Source organism: Centroberyx affinis, unplaced genomic scaffold, assembly GCF_046629955.1.
Source record: "Centroberyx affinis isolate AG114_WGS23_722 - 3 ecotype Tasmania unplaced genomic scaffold, CSIRO-AGI_Caff_v1 ptg005273l_1, whole genome shotgun sequence".
Lineage (NCBI taxonomy): Eukaryota > Metazoa > Chordata > Actinopteri > Beryciformes > Berycidae > Centroberyx > Centroberyx affinis.
Genome location: NW_027282628.1, coordinates 23056 through 42649, shown reverse-complemented (window position 1 = coordinate 42649; position 19594 = coordinate 23056). Strand labels below are relative to the sequence as shown.

Below are 19594 nucleotides of genomic sequence, written 5' to 3'. Positions count from 1 at the left end.
AGTAACATTCCCTGTAAACGGGCAGAAAACCCATTTGGCACACTTTGGGCACTTTGGCTATCCAAATGGCTAAAAGATGGGAGACTGCCTGGGTATATCTCCACTAAAACCTCTGTAAAATTGTTTTACTTTGTTGTATTGTCATCAAATTTGGTACAGTTGCAGTCAAGGAGTAGGAGCAGAGGTTCAGGTGCATCTTGGTCCATGGGATCTTGGTTCTAATGGTGTTATTGCCTTTCAAATTTAGATTATATACCAGGCGAGGATGACAATAGTATTTTTTCCTTTGTTCCACCTCCATTTACTGTGGAATAGTTAATAGTTATAGGTTTACTGATAATGGATCCATATTCCCCAGCTTCAACCTTACAGTTATGGAGCTAGTCTTAATTCATTTTGGGTATGTCATTTTAGGTGTTTTTTCTTCATGTTTGGCATATAAATGCATCAATTGAATTACTGCTATAGCCTGTTTATTCCCAGTTACCAGCTTATTAGTGTGCATGTAAATGCGCTCATTGATATTATATTGAGAGATCATACTCAATAGATGCTTATATCAAACTAACCAAACAACACTGTCTGCTTCCAGGAAAATGTGAACGATCCTACACCATTTCATACTCAAGACCCCTATTCAGCTGTCCAAATGAAGGAGGAAGACATCTATAGTGAGGTACAGCCTTCATCTGCTGCTGGTATACCACAACTAACTTCACTGAAGCCAATGTTCTCCAGACCAAGCATTGGCCAAGCTGAGCTACCCCTAAGACTGATACTGGTGGTTACGAGTCGAGAACAGACAAGTCCATCCACGTCAGCGACCTACTATGCCCGCCCCTCAACATGGGCATATCAAACAGTAAGTCTGCAAATATCCAGTGGGTATTAAAAGCTGTTAATTAAAAAAAATAGGAATGTGATTGGCAACTCATTTATTTAATGCCCTCACAAACTGAAGGGGGGAAAAATAAAAATGCTACACCTGTGAATGTTATTTTTGTCGTGGTACTTACCTTTCAATTTCAATAAAGTAGATATTTGTAATTTAATTTTAATAGCGGTCTGACTGATTTTGCTTTATGTAGGACATACAAGCAAAGACAGAACAAGACACTTCTGCGTATGTTCCTCCTGACCCCGTTAAGAAGGAAGAGGAATCAGGATGGTGGAATGACCGAAAGTGGATGGTCGATGAGTCGAGCTTAATGGAACTTTTTAAGACTTGCCATCAGTGTGGAGCAAGAATAGAAAACCTAAAAGTCACCGCTAACGGGAGCTACATCCGGATAGACTGGGAATGCCTAAGCAGACACACTGGGCAGTGGAGCTCGTGTCCAGATGATTGAGGAATGCCTGAAAATTACATTCACATAAAATATATGCAAACCATGTTCTAAACTTCAGAAAAGATTTACAAATGTGCAAGTCTATATTTTAATGAATGCAACAACAGCTGCAAACTTGTAATATATTATTATAATATGTTTTTTTTTCTTGAATATATTTTTCTAGCCCAAGTACAACTCTGTGATTACAACTTATTGAATCTGCCATTACAACCTCAAAGGCTATCTTTTGCATCACAAATCTGTGTGCTGAGGCTGAAACTGGCACTAGCCTAGATTGCAGGGGTTTCTTATTTTTGATAAAATGAGAATTGATTGTTCTGAGACTGATATTCAAAATCCATATTGTACTTCATTAACTGTGAGGAATCCACCTTCAAAATGAATGTGGACCTCATGCAGTTGTACATATTATGCTGCTTGGTTGCACTGTTTTTGTAATATCCAGAGATTTGCTAAATATGCTAAATATATTGCTTTAACGTTCAGTTTTATTAAACAGCACTATTATTATTTCTATAGTTGTAGAGCTTTTTTCAAAACCAACAGCTTTTATAAAGGTAATTTGTTGTAATGGTGGTTATCTACAAGTAGATATAAAATTATTGTCATTTGATCAATCAATAGGTAACATAATCAAATACAGAAGCTAGACAGTTACACATACTTAACTCAGCGCAGTTTGGTCCTGTGGGTCTCGGTCGATACTTAGAGTTTATTCTGGGTAAATGCAACACCATCTCCAGAGCTCAAAGGGTCATAAGCGGTGGAAACTCAGGATGATCTGTGACACGATCTTGATCAGCAGTGCTTCCCTCACCGGAGATATCCAGCTCCTCGAGTGGTGGTGCATGCAACTGCCGTTCCGAGGAATATGACTTCTCCATTGGCATTGGCTGACACAAAAATCACACCACTAGACGATTGATCTTTCTCTGAACCCTGCTTCAGCAACGTCGGTTTGTCTGTTGTCTCTTGCTGCTTCATCCCTCTGAGTTCTTCCTCCATATATTTGGGCTCAAATAAATATGATTTGGCAAACGACTGTAGTTCCTCTTCTCTTTCAAAGTTGTCAGACATACCACGATTTCTTTGAAAGACAATAATGACAGTACCGGCACTCTAAGTGAAACAAGGACATGCCCATAACCTCCAACCAATAGAGGGGGTTAGGGACACTGCACGCGACCCCTCAACGTTTTGAAAAACAATGAAGTATCTGTGAGTACTCTTAGGGTGCGACCACACCTACAGTTTGTTTTCTTCCATCTGAACCATAGTGGAAAAATTTGGTTTACACTGCCCAATTACAGGTGAACCAGGGCTTGTAAACAAAAGTCACATGTCATGGTGTTGGCTAAGCATGATGGATTTTGCTACGCTTTTTGCCTTAATTTACCTTCTCTGGTAAGTCAGTCCAGGCATACCTTCCAAGTATGCGGTAACTGTTGGCTATCAGATGTCAATGTCCGTCTCCTTATACCCACAAAACCTTGTGTTTTGGGATTGTTTCCTTTAGTTAGTTTGGATTACATTCTCAGTCCTAAAACTACATTGCAGTTTGTTGGAAGAAGACAAAGACCTGCATTTTCAGGCAGTCTTAGTGCGGTAATTTGGTGCCAATTGGATATGAATGGTATCGTTCTAATCATCCCAAATGAACTGACTGAAATGACTACACACTATAGACTTCAAATGAAAGGCTTGGTGTGAACATGCCCTGAGTACTAGATAATGAGATAAATATAGGCTTTTTGGATTAACAGTGTAATTCCTTGGATTATGCTGCCCCAAAGGTTTAATGCTGTTTTTGGATCTGTAAACAAACAGAGAAGCCTGAGACAGAACTGCGGTTGCTTGTGTTTGGTGGTCGTACAACATGGGGGTGACTGGATAATGACAGAACTTTCTTTTTTTGGGGGGGTGAACTGTTCCTTTAAGAACCCCTGCATTTACCCATTATAGTTGACAAACGCTGGACACCTACCTGCGCGGAGCTGGTTGTAGGGCCGTGCCTCCATAGTGGAGGGCTGGAGGGGCTGGGGCACCGAGCCCTGGGCTGGGTGGGCTGGGTGGGCTGGGTGAGGTGGATGGGGGTGAAGGCCACCATGGTTGCCCCCAGGCTTGGTCTGGCCCTCAGAGTAGTTGACAAACACAAAGCCGTCCTTCTCATCGATGCTGAGGGTGTCCGACCAGCGCCGAGAGTCGTCGGAGCTGCTGTCCACCGACCACGAGGCTCCTGTTCGGCTCGCAGGACCTGAAAGTTACAGAGTATTTTACTGTCCAAAATGGGAAAATTTCATGAAGCATGGGTGAAGCATAATCCACACTCTCAATGAAAAAAAAAAATACAGAAACACACAAGACACATTAAAATTAACAATGGAAAAAGGAGTAGATGGGACAAATGGGAGAGGAACTTTGCATTGTATTTTACATTACATTTAGCTGAGACTTTTACACATGATGAATTAAAATTAGTGCAATAAGTGAACATTCTAATATTACCATCCTTTCAAGCAGCCTAGCAATCTGCTTTTGTGTCCTTTGTTTTCATCATTTGGAAGTTCTATTCTAAAAAGCTGATTGGTTGGTGAAATGGTCAATTTTGGGATTTTCCAGTCAATGTGGCTTGTTGACAAAAAAGTTTGATTTCCTTCCCTGACTATGAACAGTGCACTGCCATCACTACTTCTGTCTTTGATTTGTTGTGTTATGTCTTTGCCATGAAAAACAGTCTTATAAGACAAAAGTGCTGTTGGATCAAATTATACATGTATCCACAATGACTGGCATTCAACGGAAACACCTAAAATTTGACAGTTAAAAGGTCTAAAATGCAGATGTCAGTGAGCACAGTTGGGTGCTGGGTACCTTTGGGTCTGTGGACGGTGCTGCCCGGCTGGCTGCCTCCCCCTGTGGAGGAGCTGTGTGAAGCTTTGGGCTCCTGGCTGAGACTGGGCTCGTCTCCGTCCGACTCGCTGCTGTCGTCATCGCCGTTGTGGCTCTCGCCGCCTTCTGTGGGGGAGACGGGGAAAAAGTTTAGAAGTTAAGAAATAAGTGGTTTGTCAGTGGGAGAAGAATATTTCTTTCTTTGTGAACTTACTGTGGAAGTACGAATACATAAGGGCGTAACAACACACTGCAAGTCAGAGTGTACAAACACCATTGTTTGACCTTATGTGTTGTTACATCCTCGTCAGTACGTTATGTATTAAGGAGACAGGACCTGTTGCTACGTGACTGACAGAAGGTTCTTTGAGGTCAGTCAGTTGTCACTCTTATAACATGGTCAGACAAGCAGCTCAAATTTTTCACATATCCAATATGGGTTGGACATTTTTCTCTAAGTCTGAACAGAAAAAAAACAACAAAACCCCCCCACATGGAGTGGGATCTGTTCTGTTCAGATTTAAACCACATTTGTAGGTAGTTTGAAATGCAATTCAAATCACATCTCTGAAAATGCAACTCTTCAGTCTGTCTACTCGGATTGAAAGTTTTTTTTCTATCATGTAGTTGACATCACACGTTGCGAAAAGAGGCAGTGCATTGAATGCCATAACTGGAAAATGCCGTCATAAAAACAGTCTGAATAAGCAACAGCGAAACTTCCATGTTACTGTCTTGTTGCTGCACCCTGAGTTGTTGAAAGAAACGTGCCCTCAGTATCTTGTGTCGTTACTATGACAACCAACGTTGTAATGACAACAAATGATTATACTATCTAAACACAAATCCAGTCTGGTCACTTGTAAATTTAAGTGTGGACATTCATCCTTAAAGACCACATTTCAAGAACAAATCAGATTTTCCTGCTGTCTGACCATAGCCTAAAACCCTTTGAGCCTTAAGAGGTTCATGAACCCTGATGTTACTTTAATAAACGACAGGTTACACAACTAATGTGGGACTTTGGAGGAACACTTTAGTGCTATTTTTTCTCCTAAGGAACGTATATGCTTTATTGGCTTCCTTTAGATCTTAAGAGGAACCTCTGATGATCTCCTAGTTTTTACAGTGTTGTGGGATCCAGTATTTCCAAAGGGAGGGCAGGAAAGATACCAGGGAAAGACAATAGAGGTCTGTTTAGAGAGTGTTTAGGAGGGACACGCCACCATGCTGGAGGAGTGACAACAAAACAATCGCAACATTATCATCACTGATTTTTTTTTCCTTTTATAGTATAATTTGTACACCATAGCACTGTGTAGAAATGGGATTTTCTTTGTTTTATCAAGGAGGAATAAATAATTACATTACTATCTTTCCTTTTGTTATAATTACTCCAACATGGTGGCCTGTCGTTCCAACCATTCTGTAAATTTAATGTAAAGTAATTTTTTAGTTTGCCATGTTTGGGACTCACCAATCTTCTCCTCACCACAGCAGTCAGGCACATCTACTGGCTCTACTGGCTCTGGAGCAGGGGTTTCTGGGACTTGGAGGAACTCCATTCTCCAGAACTACAGCAAGAAAGGTGTTAATTAAGCATCGTTTAGTTATGTTTAGTTATTTGCACAATTATAAAACATAGAAGTGAAGTGATAAAAGTTAAGCTCCCCCAAAGGAAATGTTTACATATCTTTACAAACACCGCTCTACCTTGTGTATGCTGTATCTCGAAATTATTGATTTTCTCTTAAACTCGGTGGGTATATAAACAACTAGTTCTTCAGTACATCTAGCTGTTCTTTATTGATTGATTGACTGATCATTCCTATGCTAACTCTTGCAATCAGGAAGTTAGTCAGTAATTGCTCTTGTTGTCACCTCTTTTTTTTATTCTCATGTATATATACTACTGTGGAGAAAACTAGAGACTGTTCACATGCATTAGTAAAAGTTGAATAAAAGCTAATAACACTGTTGAGCTGAATACCTGCAGCGAAAACCATTAGCAGCACCAAAGTGGCCATAATCTCAATAAAGAATGCCCTCCATGGTATTATTGCTATGATAACCAATATTCTGTGAAACCAAAGCGGGCGGGCGGTTACCCTGACGACGCCGTCGGAGTGGCCGGTGACGATGACGTTTTGCGTGTCCCACTCGTTCATCTCGGACACGCAGCAGCACAGGATCTGCTGGCTGCGGCCTGTGAAGGTGTTGGCGCTGGCGATGGGGCTGCCGTTGATGCTCCACACGTGGATGTAGGTCCCCGCACTGGACACAATGTCCCCCTGTACACACACACACACACACACACATTTTATAATGTGTTTCTTTGCATCAAAAAGAAGGTATTTCCTCTCACACAAAACACAACTCAGTTAAATTATTACTATGTAGAAATGCTTCAGTGTTTCGTGAGAACAATTATTCTTCCACTCTGTTCCACATTTGGAGCAAAAACTCTTAAAGTCTTATTTTGTTTGTGTGATACATGTACTCAAGATATACTTCTCGACCACCTCTCCCCCCTGAATCACATCCTCTTCTCTCATATCTTCCTCTTCTACTTGCTAAGCTCTTGTCTTGAAGTAAAAAAATCTCCCTCTTCTGTTGTCTACCTCTCTCCTCAGCTCTTATTTCTTCTCCTAGCACTTGGACAAAAAGGATTTGCTGAATGTCCAAATATAAAATGTAAATGTAAACATGAGTTTGTTCCCATCCAAAGTAGGAAAGGAGAAATGTGTGTATGTGTGTGTGATCGTCCCCCCCCAACCCACCGTCAGTTCGTTGATGCACAGAGCGGAGACGGGCGCCCGGTGGCCCCTGAGCTGCGTGACGAAGGAGAGCTTGTTGAGGTCCCAGATGATGCAGGTTCGATCCCGCGAGCCGCTGACGATGATGTGGTAAGCCGAGGACGCCGTCAGACACGTCACGGCGTCCGTGTGGCCCAGTAACGCCTAGAGAGTGCAACACAATGGGGACAAAAAAAAAAGACATGTTAAGTCATATTCTTCTGAACTAAAATGACCAAATTTGGCCATGGATGCAACACAACTTCAACTTTGCAATGGTATATTTCTATATTTTAATTCACATGCTTGATTGGCAAAACCAGATCTATGTCTTAAAATCATTATGCAGCCCAAAAACACCCCCAAAAAACAAAAACCCAGATATGCAACATTGTGTTCTCCTTGACAAGATGATTAAAGTAAGTTAAGGAGCATCTTTTGAAACTGTAGCTCTTTGATGCAAGCTTCTGAATTCTATACATTTTCACTTCTGTACTGTTATTTGCCCGGGTATTAGGGTTTGATGTGATACCATGGTCAAAAAAGATTAAAACTGTAACAGTAAAATAAGCCATTGATAGTTCTTTTGAAAAGGGGGAACATAAATTACAAAACGTTTTTCCTGTTGAACATATAAAACACAACTTGCTCTTTTGCTGCTCTTTTGGATGTTTGCAGCAAAATAGCACAGTTGATCAAATGGACCACATAATCATATTAATTTATCTGGAGATTTTCTGGCTAAATATAAAGAATACTTCATATGTATATGTATATGTAAGGTTTTACAAATATTTCTGTTTGTAAATTTTATGCCAGCTGGTGATCAGGCGTGAAACAGTTCCAGTTTTGTATAGTACCATTTGTAAAATTTGACAGCATGGTACTTTTTCAGAGCTGGAACTTCTTGCAAAACTACTAATCACAAATCATCCTCGACATTTTATTCACCGCCTCAAACTACTTGAGAATGGGTGACATCCAGGAAAAATAACCTGTGTGTGTGTGTGAGAGAATGTGTGTGTGTGTGTTTACCTGTTTGAGGGTGAGTGACTTGGCCCTCTCCTTGGAGGTGCCCGTCTCCCACACACAGATGGCAGTGCTGGTGCCACCGGTGATAACCAGCTTAGGGTTGGGACAGATGGCACAGAGGATCTGACCCCACTCTGACAGACACTCGTACACCACCGCCGCCTGCAACCAGACGCGGGATTGGTCGGTCACGAGGTGTGGGGGGACGGGGGAGGGGAGATGGATTGGTCCGTTCGGTTTGTGGGAGAAAAGGGAGACGGGGGTTAGTTAGCAGGATGGGAAATTCATTTCAAACACTGGCCGCCAAGCACATGCAGTTTACTAATTTGGCTCTGCTGTATAATTCTCAAGAAAAAATTAACTGCAGCACTAATACAGGACAGAAATGCATGAAGGGAGACCTCTGCAATGACTACTGCTGTACAAACTGAAACTTATTAAACTACCAGCAGGGGGAAACATTGCCCTGCTGTACCATTTGCAATCAGATATGTTTGAAGGTGAAAGTAGAATCCCTGAGAAAATGTGCTGATATACGTAAGTCCTATGTCCTATGATATAAGTTTGTCTCAGGTATGTGGGTTCAAAAATAATGGACAGATGATCCAGCATGAACTCACACATTGATGTAAAAAGGAAAAAAAAATCCAAAAGAGGCCAACTGATGCAAAAAAGGACATACTTATTTATATTAAGTACAAAAGTGACAAGGGCAAAAGTTGTTTTTTTTTGCATCATTTGGCCCCTTGGATATAATTATCTAACTATTTCTTTGCCTTCCTTCCTCTCTCCCTCTCTCCCTCCCTCTAGCCTTTCTTCCCCCCACTGCCCATAAGAATACACATTACTGACCTTGTCGGACTCGTAGTTGGCCAGGCGGCAGCTGAGGTCGGCGTAGCCCCAGGCGAAGGTCTTGCTCCAGGACGGGGGAACCAGCACTTTGTTCTGCTCCACGGCCAGGATGCCCTTGTCGGTGCACACGATCTGGCCCACAGGCTCCTTCAGCTCTGGACGGGGAGACACAGGAAGGGGAATGGTGATATGTGAGCGCTGCCCTGAGTCCAAAGGGATTTCTGTGCCTTAGGGCACTGGTTCTCAAACTTTTTCACGTCAAGGACCCCTAGACTGACACAAATTAGACCACGGACCCCCATTTGATAAGATTTTGTCCCAGGGTCCCCCATCTGATAAGATTTTTGCTTTTAGATGTTTTATTACAGAAAGTATATGAAACCCATGACATGCATTCTGTCATTGTGTTACTTATGGATGGAATTATAGTGAAAATAAATTTTTTGCTGGGGACCCACTGGAACCCCCTCAAGGACCCCTGGGGGTCCCCGGACCCCACTTTGAGAACCACTGCCTTAGGGAACCGTTCCTGTATAGCTTAATGAGTAGAGCATGGCACTAACACTGCCAGGGTCACCTAGGCTGAAAATTAATGTAAGGCACTTTCGATAAAAACATCCACAAAACAGCATATGGAATTCAAGAGGAAATGTGAACTGTAAAACACACATACAAATATACGTGGATAAAGGGACAGTTAGGTCTTTACTGGCGAGTGTATCAGCCTGTGTGTGTATTTATATGTGTGTCTCTGCCTGTGTGTGAGTGTGTGCTGTACCTTTGACGGGTGCGAGGGACGGTCTGAGATTGTCCAGGTGATGGAAGAAGATCTTGTCGCTGTTGGAGCTGGGAGGCACGCTGGCCACGTCGCCGTTGGCTTTACTGCGCACCCGCTTGGGAGGGTGGGGCTTCTTAAACAGCTGAAACACACACACACACACACACACACACACCGGTAGTCAGAGATGAACTATTGATGTCCTGCAAACAAGGTGGGAATTTAACACCAACCACCTGACCAAAGTTTGGTACATTTTTGTTTGTCAAGTAACCAGCCTTGATTTGGCTCTGTTCTATTCTAAAAACCTAGTTGGCCGGTGAAAAGTACAGTTATTGTTTGTTTTTTAAGAGAAGTAGTAGTAAAAGTAGTAGTACTAATAGTAGTAGTAGTAGTAGTAGTGGTAGTAGCAGTAACATTACTAGCAGTCGTGCTTCTATTACAACTAGCAGTAGTTGTAGTAGCAGTAGAAGCAGTAATAGTAATACTAGTAGTAGCAGTAGTAGTAGGGATTAGTAGTAGTAGAAGTAGTTGCAATGGTAGTAGTAGTAGTAGTACTAGAAGTAGTAGTAGTAGTAGGGATAGTAGTAGAAATAGTTGCAGTGGTGGTGGTAGGAGTAGTAATAGTAGTAGTAGTAGTAGGGATAGTAGTAGAAGTAGTTGCAGTGGCAGTAGTAGTAGTAGTACTAGAAGTAGTAGTAGGGATAGTAGTAGAAGTAGTTGCAGTGGTATTAGTAGTAGTATTACTAGAAGTAGTAGTAGGGATAGTAGTAGAAGTAGTTGCAGTGGCAGTAGTAGTAGTAGTACTAGAAGTAGTAGTAGGGATAATAGTAGAAATAGTTGCAGTGCTGATGGTAGTAGTAGTACTAGAAGTAGTAGTAGGGATAGTAGTAGAAGTAGTTGCAGTGGTATTAGTAGTAGTATTACTAGAAGTAGTAGTAGGGATAGTAGTAGAAGTAGTTGCAGTGGTAGTAGTAGTAGTACTAGAAGTAGTAGTAGGGATAGTAGTAGAAGTGGTTGCAGTGGTAGTAGTAGTAGTAGTAGTAGTAGTAGTAGTAGTAGTAGTAGTAGTAGTAGTAGTAGGGATAGTAGTAGAAGTAGTTGTAGTAGTAGTAGCAGTAGTAGCAGTAGTAGTAGCAGCAGCTGACCTGTTTGGGGATCTGTCCGAAGTTGTTGATGAAGCCGATGGTGGCGGTCTCCTTGAGCGGGTCGTTGATGTTGTAGATGTCCACCTGGCCCTCGTAGAACAGGTGGTGGAAGACGTTGACCGCCTCCACGGCCGGCGGGCCCTGCTGCTTGTAGCCGAAGATCAGGTCGATCCACTCGTGGAGGTGGGCCGACACGTAGTCACACTCCAGTGCCTGGGGGGGAGGGGGGGGGGAGGGGGGGGCAAAACACAAGGTCATCCGTGTTCACTGCACTCCAGACTCAAATCAAGTGCCGCAGTTTGCGTTATGAAGGATCCCTAAAGTTGCCGTCTATGATAAATAATTATTTTCATTGCTGAGAGGAGGAGGGTACAAACATTTCAGCATTCAAGCCATGGTCAGTTCTCATGGCTTGTACTCTCTGGGTACAACACAATGTTACCAATGGCTACAAGGGGACATGCCACGATGTTAAGACAATGACAACAAACAAAACATTATAATGTTATCGTCTTTTCCTCCTTGACAAAAATGCGTTGTGTTGTTGCTGTACAAGAGGAAACAATTCTATAGAATACCAAACAGCGAGTGAAGGGGCAATAACGTTACAGTCTTTGATTTTGTCGTCCCTCTACCATCATGGTGGTTTGTCCCTGACTGTTCTGACTCCCTACCTGTCTGTGGACTCTGATGAACTCCCGCGGGTCTCCCTTGGCCCACGGTGGCAGGATCACATCGCCCAGCTTGGTGCCGTTCTGCTTGGCACCTGGTACATCAACAAACAGAAGGGGGAAAAGACATTAGTATCGAGGTGGGAAATTACCTCCAGCCACCAGAGAAATGCTGCTAAATCTATAGCTGTGGCTGGTAAGTAAGCCACTACCCAGTATCTTCCAGGATAACACTTGAATGTGAAACTTTAGTAAAAATGTGTGTTAAACGATAAATGGCGAAGGCAGTTGTGACAAACAATGTGATTCCCTTTTTTGTCAAATTAAGAATGTTTCAATGAAGTCAGTCTTGGGTGGTGATAGCAGCCTAGAGCAGTGATTCTCAACCTTTTTCATATCAAGGACCCCTAATTTAGTCCACATTAGGGCCACAGACCCCCATTTGATGAGATTTTGTCTCTGGGACCCAAATCTGAGAATATTTTTATTGCTAGATATGATTTTGTCCAGAATTCCATGACTATCTGTATTGTAGGTAGAGAGAAAACAGAGAAACTATGATCAAAACAGTCATTCTTCTACATTCTCTAATTGTGATAAATTCTTGTAAATGAAATAATGGTGAAGTTTAACAATTCATAAGTTTGCTGGGGACCCCCTGGGACCCCCTCAAGGACCCATGGTGGTCCCCGGATCCCACATTGAGAACCACTGGCCTAGAGGTTATAGAAGCAGGCGTGTGACTGGAAGGTTGGCAGTTCAAATCCCAGACTGGCTGGACAAATCTGGGTGGGGAAAGTGAATGAGAAAAAACTTTCCCCTCCATCACACACACACACACTGACCCAGGTCGAAGTTGTTGGCGTTGAGCATGAACTCAGGCAGGTAGAAGAACTCTGGGATGAGCTCCTTGACGTCGGCCATGTTGTGTTTGGAGGCGGAGAGCCAGGCTTCACGCACACTGTGGAACATCCTGTCAGCCAGGTCAAAGTGACCTCCCTGTAAATCACACACAACAGGTTTCACATTCAGTTTGAGTCAAGACACAGACATGTAAAATATGCCACATCATAGGCTGAGAATGTCAACAGTTTTTGACTTGATGCTAGCCCAAAGTCTGTTTGTGGAGGCAAAATGCATGTTAATCTCAGTCATTTAGGCCTCAGGTTTAGTTTATTTGCACATGAAGAAAGGCTGGCTGCGACAAAGAAACCCCAAATAAACAGGGGTGGCAGCGTGGCCTTGATGTAAAATTCCATGATTTTCCCACAGCTTTCCCTAAGTAGACAGCAGCATATCCATAACCTAAACATGTTAGGTCACTTCCTGGTTTGCTAATGTTGTTTTTCAGCACAGGAAAGTTCAGTAAACAGTCTGTTTTTCATTCCAATTGGGCTGAAAACCACCACCTAATGCAACTGAACTAGTATATTCCTGTAAAATGTATAACTTAAAAATACATAAAATTCCCTGATTGCCCCTGACTTCCCCAGAGAATTTATACAATTCTCTCCAGAACCCTGTGTAAAACATCTCATGTCAGAAGAAAAACAAGAAGAAAAGTCTAGATGACCAGCAGGTCATTCAATGGGTTGGATACTGAGCAGGAATCGGACCTGGAGCCTGAGGAAGATCTGTGTGAAGGGCTCCATGCGGACCAGGTAGGAGGCTACGATCATGGCAGAGGAGTAGTGGGTGCCGTAGTGGTACGCTGGGGTTTCACCTGGGACGAAAGAACATGCACAGGGACATGAGCACAAGAAAACACAGCCTTCATGTGTGCCGTCAATTTATTAAGGATAACATTAGTGATAAAAAATAAAAATGATATGTACTCAGGGTGTGAAACTATCAAGGAATCTGGGCTGAAACAAATCCTCACCCACAAAATAACTGTTACAGGTGCCTTACACTAAAATAGTGTTTCTACATCTAAAAGGTCAATACAGTGTGGGGAATTAACACCAGAAACAAGCCGCATGCTGGTTAATTGAGGCTGTTCAAGGCTGTTAAGTTTGTCTAACAGCCTTATAACCATGGTAACCAACCATCATTTGGCGGTCCAAATGATGTGAAGTGTCTGGTAAAATTGTGTACATATGTGTACGTATACAGCTTGACAAACTGAAAAGACAACGTTTTGCCCTTTTCAGTTTACCAAGCTGTAAATTTTTATTTGAAACGTATAAAAGAAATCAAGATATCTTTTTGAGAGTGCAGATTTCCCTTTTTTTGGTTCTTGAATGAAGCCCATTAGAAATCGATGCACCAGAGAAGCATTATCTTATGTCCATTTTCTTACCCAGCATATGGATTTTCTTAGTCATTAACTTTAAATAAAATGAACAACAATAATCTCCCTGACTCCACACCCAGTAAAGGCAGTGTGCTGACCCAAATTTGGGGGCCTTACCGTTGGGGTCCTCCCAGTCCTTGTACCTCTTCTTGTACTGGGTCAGCCTGTCGTCGGTCTGGGCGCCCATGGGCTTGGCCAGGTTACGGAACGTCTTGGGGTTGTTCAGGTCCAGCTCCTGGTCGGCAAAACCACACAAACATCACCAACGTCGCCACAGCAGGATTAATGTGGGTATCACCACTGACTGCTCTTTGTGTTAAACACTATTAACTCTCATTAGTGGTTTCATAATACCATAAATTAGATTTTTGGCACTAATACCAGCCAATGCATCATTGTTCTGACTGTAAAACGATACCACAAAAACAAGGAAAAACTGAAACAATAAAATAACATAAAAACATGAATTAACAAATACAAGTGTTTAAATTGCACCAGTTATACAAGCAAATCTTATTTAAGCTCTGGACTCAAGCTATAATATATTGAATTCAGCATGGTTATAATGACTTATCAGGAAAATTCCTGTTCACACTCTTTGAAACGTTTCAATGGAAAGTTTTTTTTTTATGATTTAGTTTGAAAGAGCTAATTAATCGATAAAATACTTGACACATTAATTGATTACAAAATATTCTGTGCCTGCAGCCCCGCTGTGACGCTCCAGTGTGTTTTGCAGTCTGTTACCTCACAGTCGTAGTCGGCCAGGATCCAGGGGAAGACGGGGTACTGCATCAGGTCGTTATAGGAGCGTCCCGCTAATGTGTTCAGATGCATCAGGTACTGGAAGTTACTGATCTCTCCTCGCTGTGCAGAGAGAGGAGGAGGGGGAGGAAAAACACATCAGTGAGGTCTGGATTTGGATATATGTATCACACTGCTGCACTTTGCACTGCTGATCAGTTCTGTTTATGTTGGGCTGAAGTTTATGGGTTGTAAATGTTAGAGCGATTTTTCATCTGCGCTGAAATGAATTCCACTGCGTCTGGATTTGAGGCAACAAAAAGGAACTTAAAAATGAGAAACAGCAGGATTAAACCAAATGGGCCCTGGCTTCCTACCTCCCATCTCTGCGTCACTGACTTCTCCCCGACCAGCGTGCTCAGCAGCCCGGACCTGACAGACGACAGGACAGAGAAGATCAGTCAGAATAAAGCAGTAGTTCAGCTTGTGAGCCCCCAAAAACAAAGCCTCCCCCACTCACAAACCCCTTGTTGCATGCGTAAACACGCAGGATGGAGAGTACTTTGACACCAAATTATGTTGTGCTATTTTGCTTTTCTAGGCCATTTAACTATTAATTACAGAAGAAGCCCATAGGCAAGAAAAGAAGATTAAAAACAAGATAACAAATGCTGTATGTATATGAGAAATAGGAGAAATCTTTCCATAAATAATCTTGTAAGCCACTGAAATCATCTTGGAACACCCAATGCTGCAGAGGATGACAATGCAACATATTGACAATGCTACAGCAATAACAGCTCTGCCAGGTCCCATTCCCTCTCAGGATGGTCTTCATAAGCTAAGACAGGTTCTCTCCTTGGGGATCAGGACCCTCCAGGGAGTTATGAGATAATTTTGTTATATATATACAGATATTTTTCATTCAAATTCTACCAATCAATCATCTCACAACCCCCCCACCAAATGCTCTTCCAACCCCCTGAGGTGTAAATGAAGTCCCAGACTGAGAACCAGTGGAACAGACAACACTACACAGAGGAAACAGTGCATTGTCGGGACGGAGGAGGAGGTCGTACCCCTGTTCCACGCTGGTGTTGGGCCTCTGTCCCGAGACCGACTCCGAGCTGTCGGCCAGCGAGGGCACCACCGCTAAGAACCTGCAAGGCAATAACATTCAGAAGATAAGTATTAAAAAAATATCACTACCACACTCTCACTCTCCTTGCATTGGGGTGATTTCGATTCATTTTATTTCCCTCACTTGTTTATGCATTTGGTATGTGTGCCGTTCTCCTCTTGGCGAGTTTTGATGTTGTTGAGTTTCTGTTGCTCAATTCACCCGTCTGTTATTTTGATTTTTTTCTGTGAGACACTTTTATAAGCTCCTCAGGGCTTCTTTGTCTCTGCTAAGTGGATTTCTTCTTTCTTTTCTCAGTTTTTAATCATTTGTGTGTGTGTAAATAAACTGATTAACACATAAACCGATGTAACCCGATGACATAAACAGTACTGGTATTGTCATGATCCATTCAGAGTGGAGATATTGTGACAAGGTGAGCTGGCTTGTGACCTCTGCTTGGGGATTTTCTGTCAATATCATGCAGCTGTAACCGTTGTAAACATCCTCCTTTCTGCATATATTATGAATCCATCCTGCATTAATACTGATAATTAATTTGTGATTGTTATGCTGTAGAGACAAATGTAACACATCTCTAGTGTCTCTTAACTAATTACCAGACCATCTGTTGTAACTGAAAATAGGACAAAACTTCCCAGCAATGAAATTTAAGAGCAGCAATAGCAAACATGCAGTCAAGAGTTTAACTTCTACAAGGACCATATGTGTATCCATGTTCGGTTCAGTACCTTTGGTAGACTTTGTTGCGGACTCCCTTCTGGAAGGCCAGCAGGTAGTTCCTCCCGTCTGCTGAGAAGACTTCCACTGCCATGGGCTGAAAGGTGACGACACACAGGACGGCTGTTACAGGCATTTTATACTCAAGAAAGCAAGTTGGTGAATGAAACATGAGCATAATAAAGATGTCATGTTGGTGGCCATCTGTGCAGGATAGCCCAGTGGTTAGAGAGAATGTTTTGGAATCTGGAAGATCTCAGGTTTGATCCTAGCTGAGGTGTTTATCCTGTCATTGTGACTTTTACAGCACTGAAACCTAACCCCAGCTTTGTTAAGTTGCTCTGCATAACGGTGTCAGTCAAACGTCTGAATTTGAACATGTGTGTGCATGTGTTCATGTGTGCACACTGACCTGCAGTAGGTAGCGTCTCTTGTGCACCTCCTTGATGTCTTCATAGGCGAAGATGCTGCAGGTTCTCTTCAGCAGGCTTTGGCCTTGTCTCGCTCCTCTGGGGATAATGGCCTCGTGCAAACTGGGCACAGACAGACAGACAGACAGACAGACAGTAATGCACTTATGAACTATTAACTGTCAATCAACCCTTACCCATCATGGACATGTACCTACAAAGGCTCAAGATAGTGACACGTGCTGCACTGCTGAAATAACTGAAACAAGTGGGTTTCTGAGTGCGCGGCAAACACTTTTCATGACTCACACATGGTGTTCTTGGCAGGATTCCCACCGTGGCTCCATGACTTTTTCATGACTTAACCAAGTCAGCTGTAACTAATTCGGAGCGCTTCCGTGACCTAAAAATGTTCTTCCCTCCTGGTTTTTATATGTTGTTTTTCTGCTCATAAACAGTCTGGTTTGTACTACAGCTGGACTAGCTGTGGAGAAAAACAGCTGTAAACCATCTTCAGTTACAATGAATGTGAGACACAAGTCTGAAAATACCCTCTTGGCATATTCCTGTGAAGCATTTGTAAAATTTGCTGCCTGCCCCCAGGAGAATTTATCAAATTCCCTGACTTTCCTTGTCTGGAATATAGTTCTAAAAATTTCATGATATTCCACTGACTCAATAATAACCAGTAGGAAACCTGTCTTAGGGCCAAGAGCGGCACAATCAGTGTTTATCTAAATATTAAAGTAAAGCTAAGTAACTGAAACAAATTGGACTGTAAGTTATTAAATGTGCTGCAAACCACACCACACTGTGTAGGATTCTGCTTTAGCCCAGGAGAGAGTAAAAAGCAGTCTGTTGTTTTGAAATACTTGAAGAGAACACAGTGATGCCCAGGAGGCACCAGTTGGTAACTTTATATTCCCTGTTTTCAAACGGGGTCTCAGAGGACCAGGCCAGCTAGTGTGAATTCCCTCGGAGGAGAGATATGCAATGGCTCCGCTGGGGTTCGCAACACATGCTCCATCATCAACATTACATCATCTAGGCAGCAGAAAACTCCCACTGCAGCGCCCAGAGGAATGATGTCATACTCCCTTCAGGGCAGGAGACAAACCGTTTCTTCCAGCAGCCACAGCGGGTGGCGGATTCCTAAACTCACCAGCCATTTCACCATATGATTAATTGAGCAGCCCTACTGTTTCATTAGAGAAGAAGTGATGGTCTTTAAAAGGGAATCTAGATCTTGATGAAAAGGCCGGGTTATTCCCAGTCCAGCTACAGAGACAGAAGTGTGGACGTACTTGGCGGGCAGCGTGTCGATGTCCCTGATCTCCCTGGAGACGGTCATGGTGTAGCCGTCGATGACGTAGAAGTGCTCCTTCCCGAACAGCAGCAGGCCCTCGCTGGTGTCCAGGCCCTGCACCCGGGCACAGCGGTACATGTGCTGGATCTGGAAAACAACAGTGGATAAGGATGTGAGAAACACGTGAAAGCTAAGTACCTAGCGTTTAGAGGAAGCAGGTTTGTGATGGGAAGTCACAAGGCTGAATCCCAGGCTGGGAAAATCTGGGCAGGCAAAGTGAATGAGGAATGCTCTCCCCCTCAATCAATAACTAGTGGTAACATGGCCTAGAGAAAGGCCCTGTAGAGACTGTGCTTATACTGGGCAGCTTTCAAATGTATCAACAGTCGAGCCCCAGAGCCTCTTTCCAGATATATCCAAAGACAAGACAGTAACAGAGTAACTAGGAGCATGGTGAATGGCAACTGTAAAATATCACATCGTAGATCTAAATTTGGACAATCAGCTTTCTCCATAAAGGGCTGTCAACTCTGGAACACATTACCAACTGAAATCAAATTAATTCCAGATATAAAATCTTTTACAACAAAGGTTAAGTGCTGGCTAAATGCAAACCAGAGCTGTACTCATTTTTAGCTAATTGTACTCTAAATTACTATTGGTGTATGGTGTATTTGTATTGGTGTATTGTGGTATGTGTATTGTGGTATGTGTATTTTACTGTATTTCCATATCTGTAGTGTATTGTGGTTGTATGATACTGAAAGCTGTATATTTTAATTACACTGTACATGTAAAAGCCCAACTAGGGACAAGAGTTGAAAATTAGCAATAGCTATAAACTCTCTGTGCAGTTTCATGCTCTGTATTGGAACTATGTAATTGCATTGTCCCTATCAAATAAAACATTCAAATAAAATTCAAATCCCAGGTGTGAATGTGTTGCAGGGTGATGCTGAAAAAAGAGCATGTCTTTCCAGTAGATTTTCCCTGGATGAAAGAAGGCAGGAAATATACTTCACTCAGAATTTTCAGTGAAGTACTATAGTCCCATTCTGTGCCAATCAGTAAATAAAAGCCAGATCTGAAAGGCAATCTGCGTCATTCACTCAGGTTTTGTCCAAATCAGACTGGTAATTTATGATCTATCATGTGACTCGCACAAATGGTCGGTTACCTGCCAAAGCGGCTGGCAGAGCAGACAAATGTACCTGCCCAGCCAAGCTTCCCAGCATTTGGCTGGTGGCTGATGGTTGTTTCCCAGCCTGCAGCAGGAGCTGCTCTATGAATCGTATCAACAGAGCTCATTGCTTTGAAAAATATTCAAAGGGTTTCCACAAATCTCCCTCAACTTTGGGAAAAGTGACAGCCCTAGCATGTGTGTGTGAGAGAGAGTGAGAGCTGCACAATATTAATGCACAATTAAAAGAAAATATTACACTGGATATAGTGGTTGCTAA

At 42.5% G+C, this 19594-nt stretch overlaps 1 protein-coding gene across 1 annotated transcript in view; it reads right to left on the bottom strand.

The window, feature by feature from the left end:
• Nucleotides 1-19594, bottom strand: part of LOC139667057 (WD repeat and FYVE domain-containing protein 3-like) — a gene marked incomplete at its 5' end in the record, with an annotated part of 52044 nt that overhangs the window by 10358 nt on the left and 22092 nt on the right. The window contains 19 exons of the mRNA XM_071546443.1: nucleotides 3337-3606; nucleotides 4224-4367; nucleotides 5719-5815; nucleotides 6350-6532; nucleotides 7022-7201; nucleotides 8072-8230; nucleotides 8921-9075; nucleotides 9699-9840; nucleotides 10847-11059; nucleotides 11521-11612; nucleotides 12363-12516; nucleotides 13134-13240; nucleotides 13931-14048; nucleotides 14561-14680; nucleotides 14935-14989; nucleotides 15637-15717; nucleotides 16430-16515; nucleotides 16831-16951; nucleotides 18133-18281. Of these exons, the coding sequence (XP_071402544.1) occupies nucleotides 3337-3606; nucleotides 4224-4367; nucleotides 5719-5815; nucleotides 6350-6532; nucleotides 7022-7201; nucleotides 8072-8230; nucleotides 8921-9075; nucleotides 9699-9840; nucleotides 10847-11059; nucleotides 11521-11612; nucleotides 12363-12516; nucleotides 13134-13240; nucleotides 13931-14048; nucleotides 14561-14680; nucleotides 14935-14989; nucleotides 15637-15717; nucleotides 16430-16515; nucleotides 16831-16951; nucleotides 18133-18281 (2626 nt within the window). The remainder of the gene's footprint in view (nucleotides 1-3336; nucleotides 3607-4223; nucleotides 4368-5718; nucleotides 5816-6349; nucleotides 6533-7021; nucleotides 7202-8071; nucleotides 8231-8920; nucleotides 9076-9698; nucleotides 9841-10846; nucleotides 11060-11520; nucleotides 11613-12362; nucleotides 12517-13133; nucleotides 13241-13930; nucleotides 14049-14560; nucleotides 14681-14934; nucleotides 14990-15636; nucleotides 15718-16429; nucleotides 16516-16830; nucleotides 16952-18132; nucleotides 18282-19594) is intronic.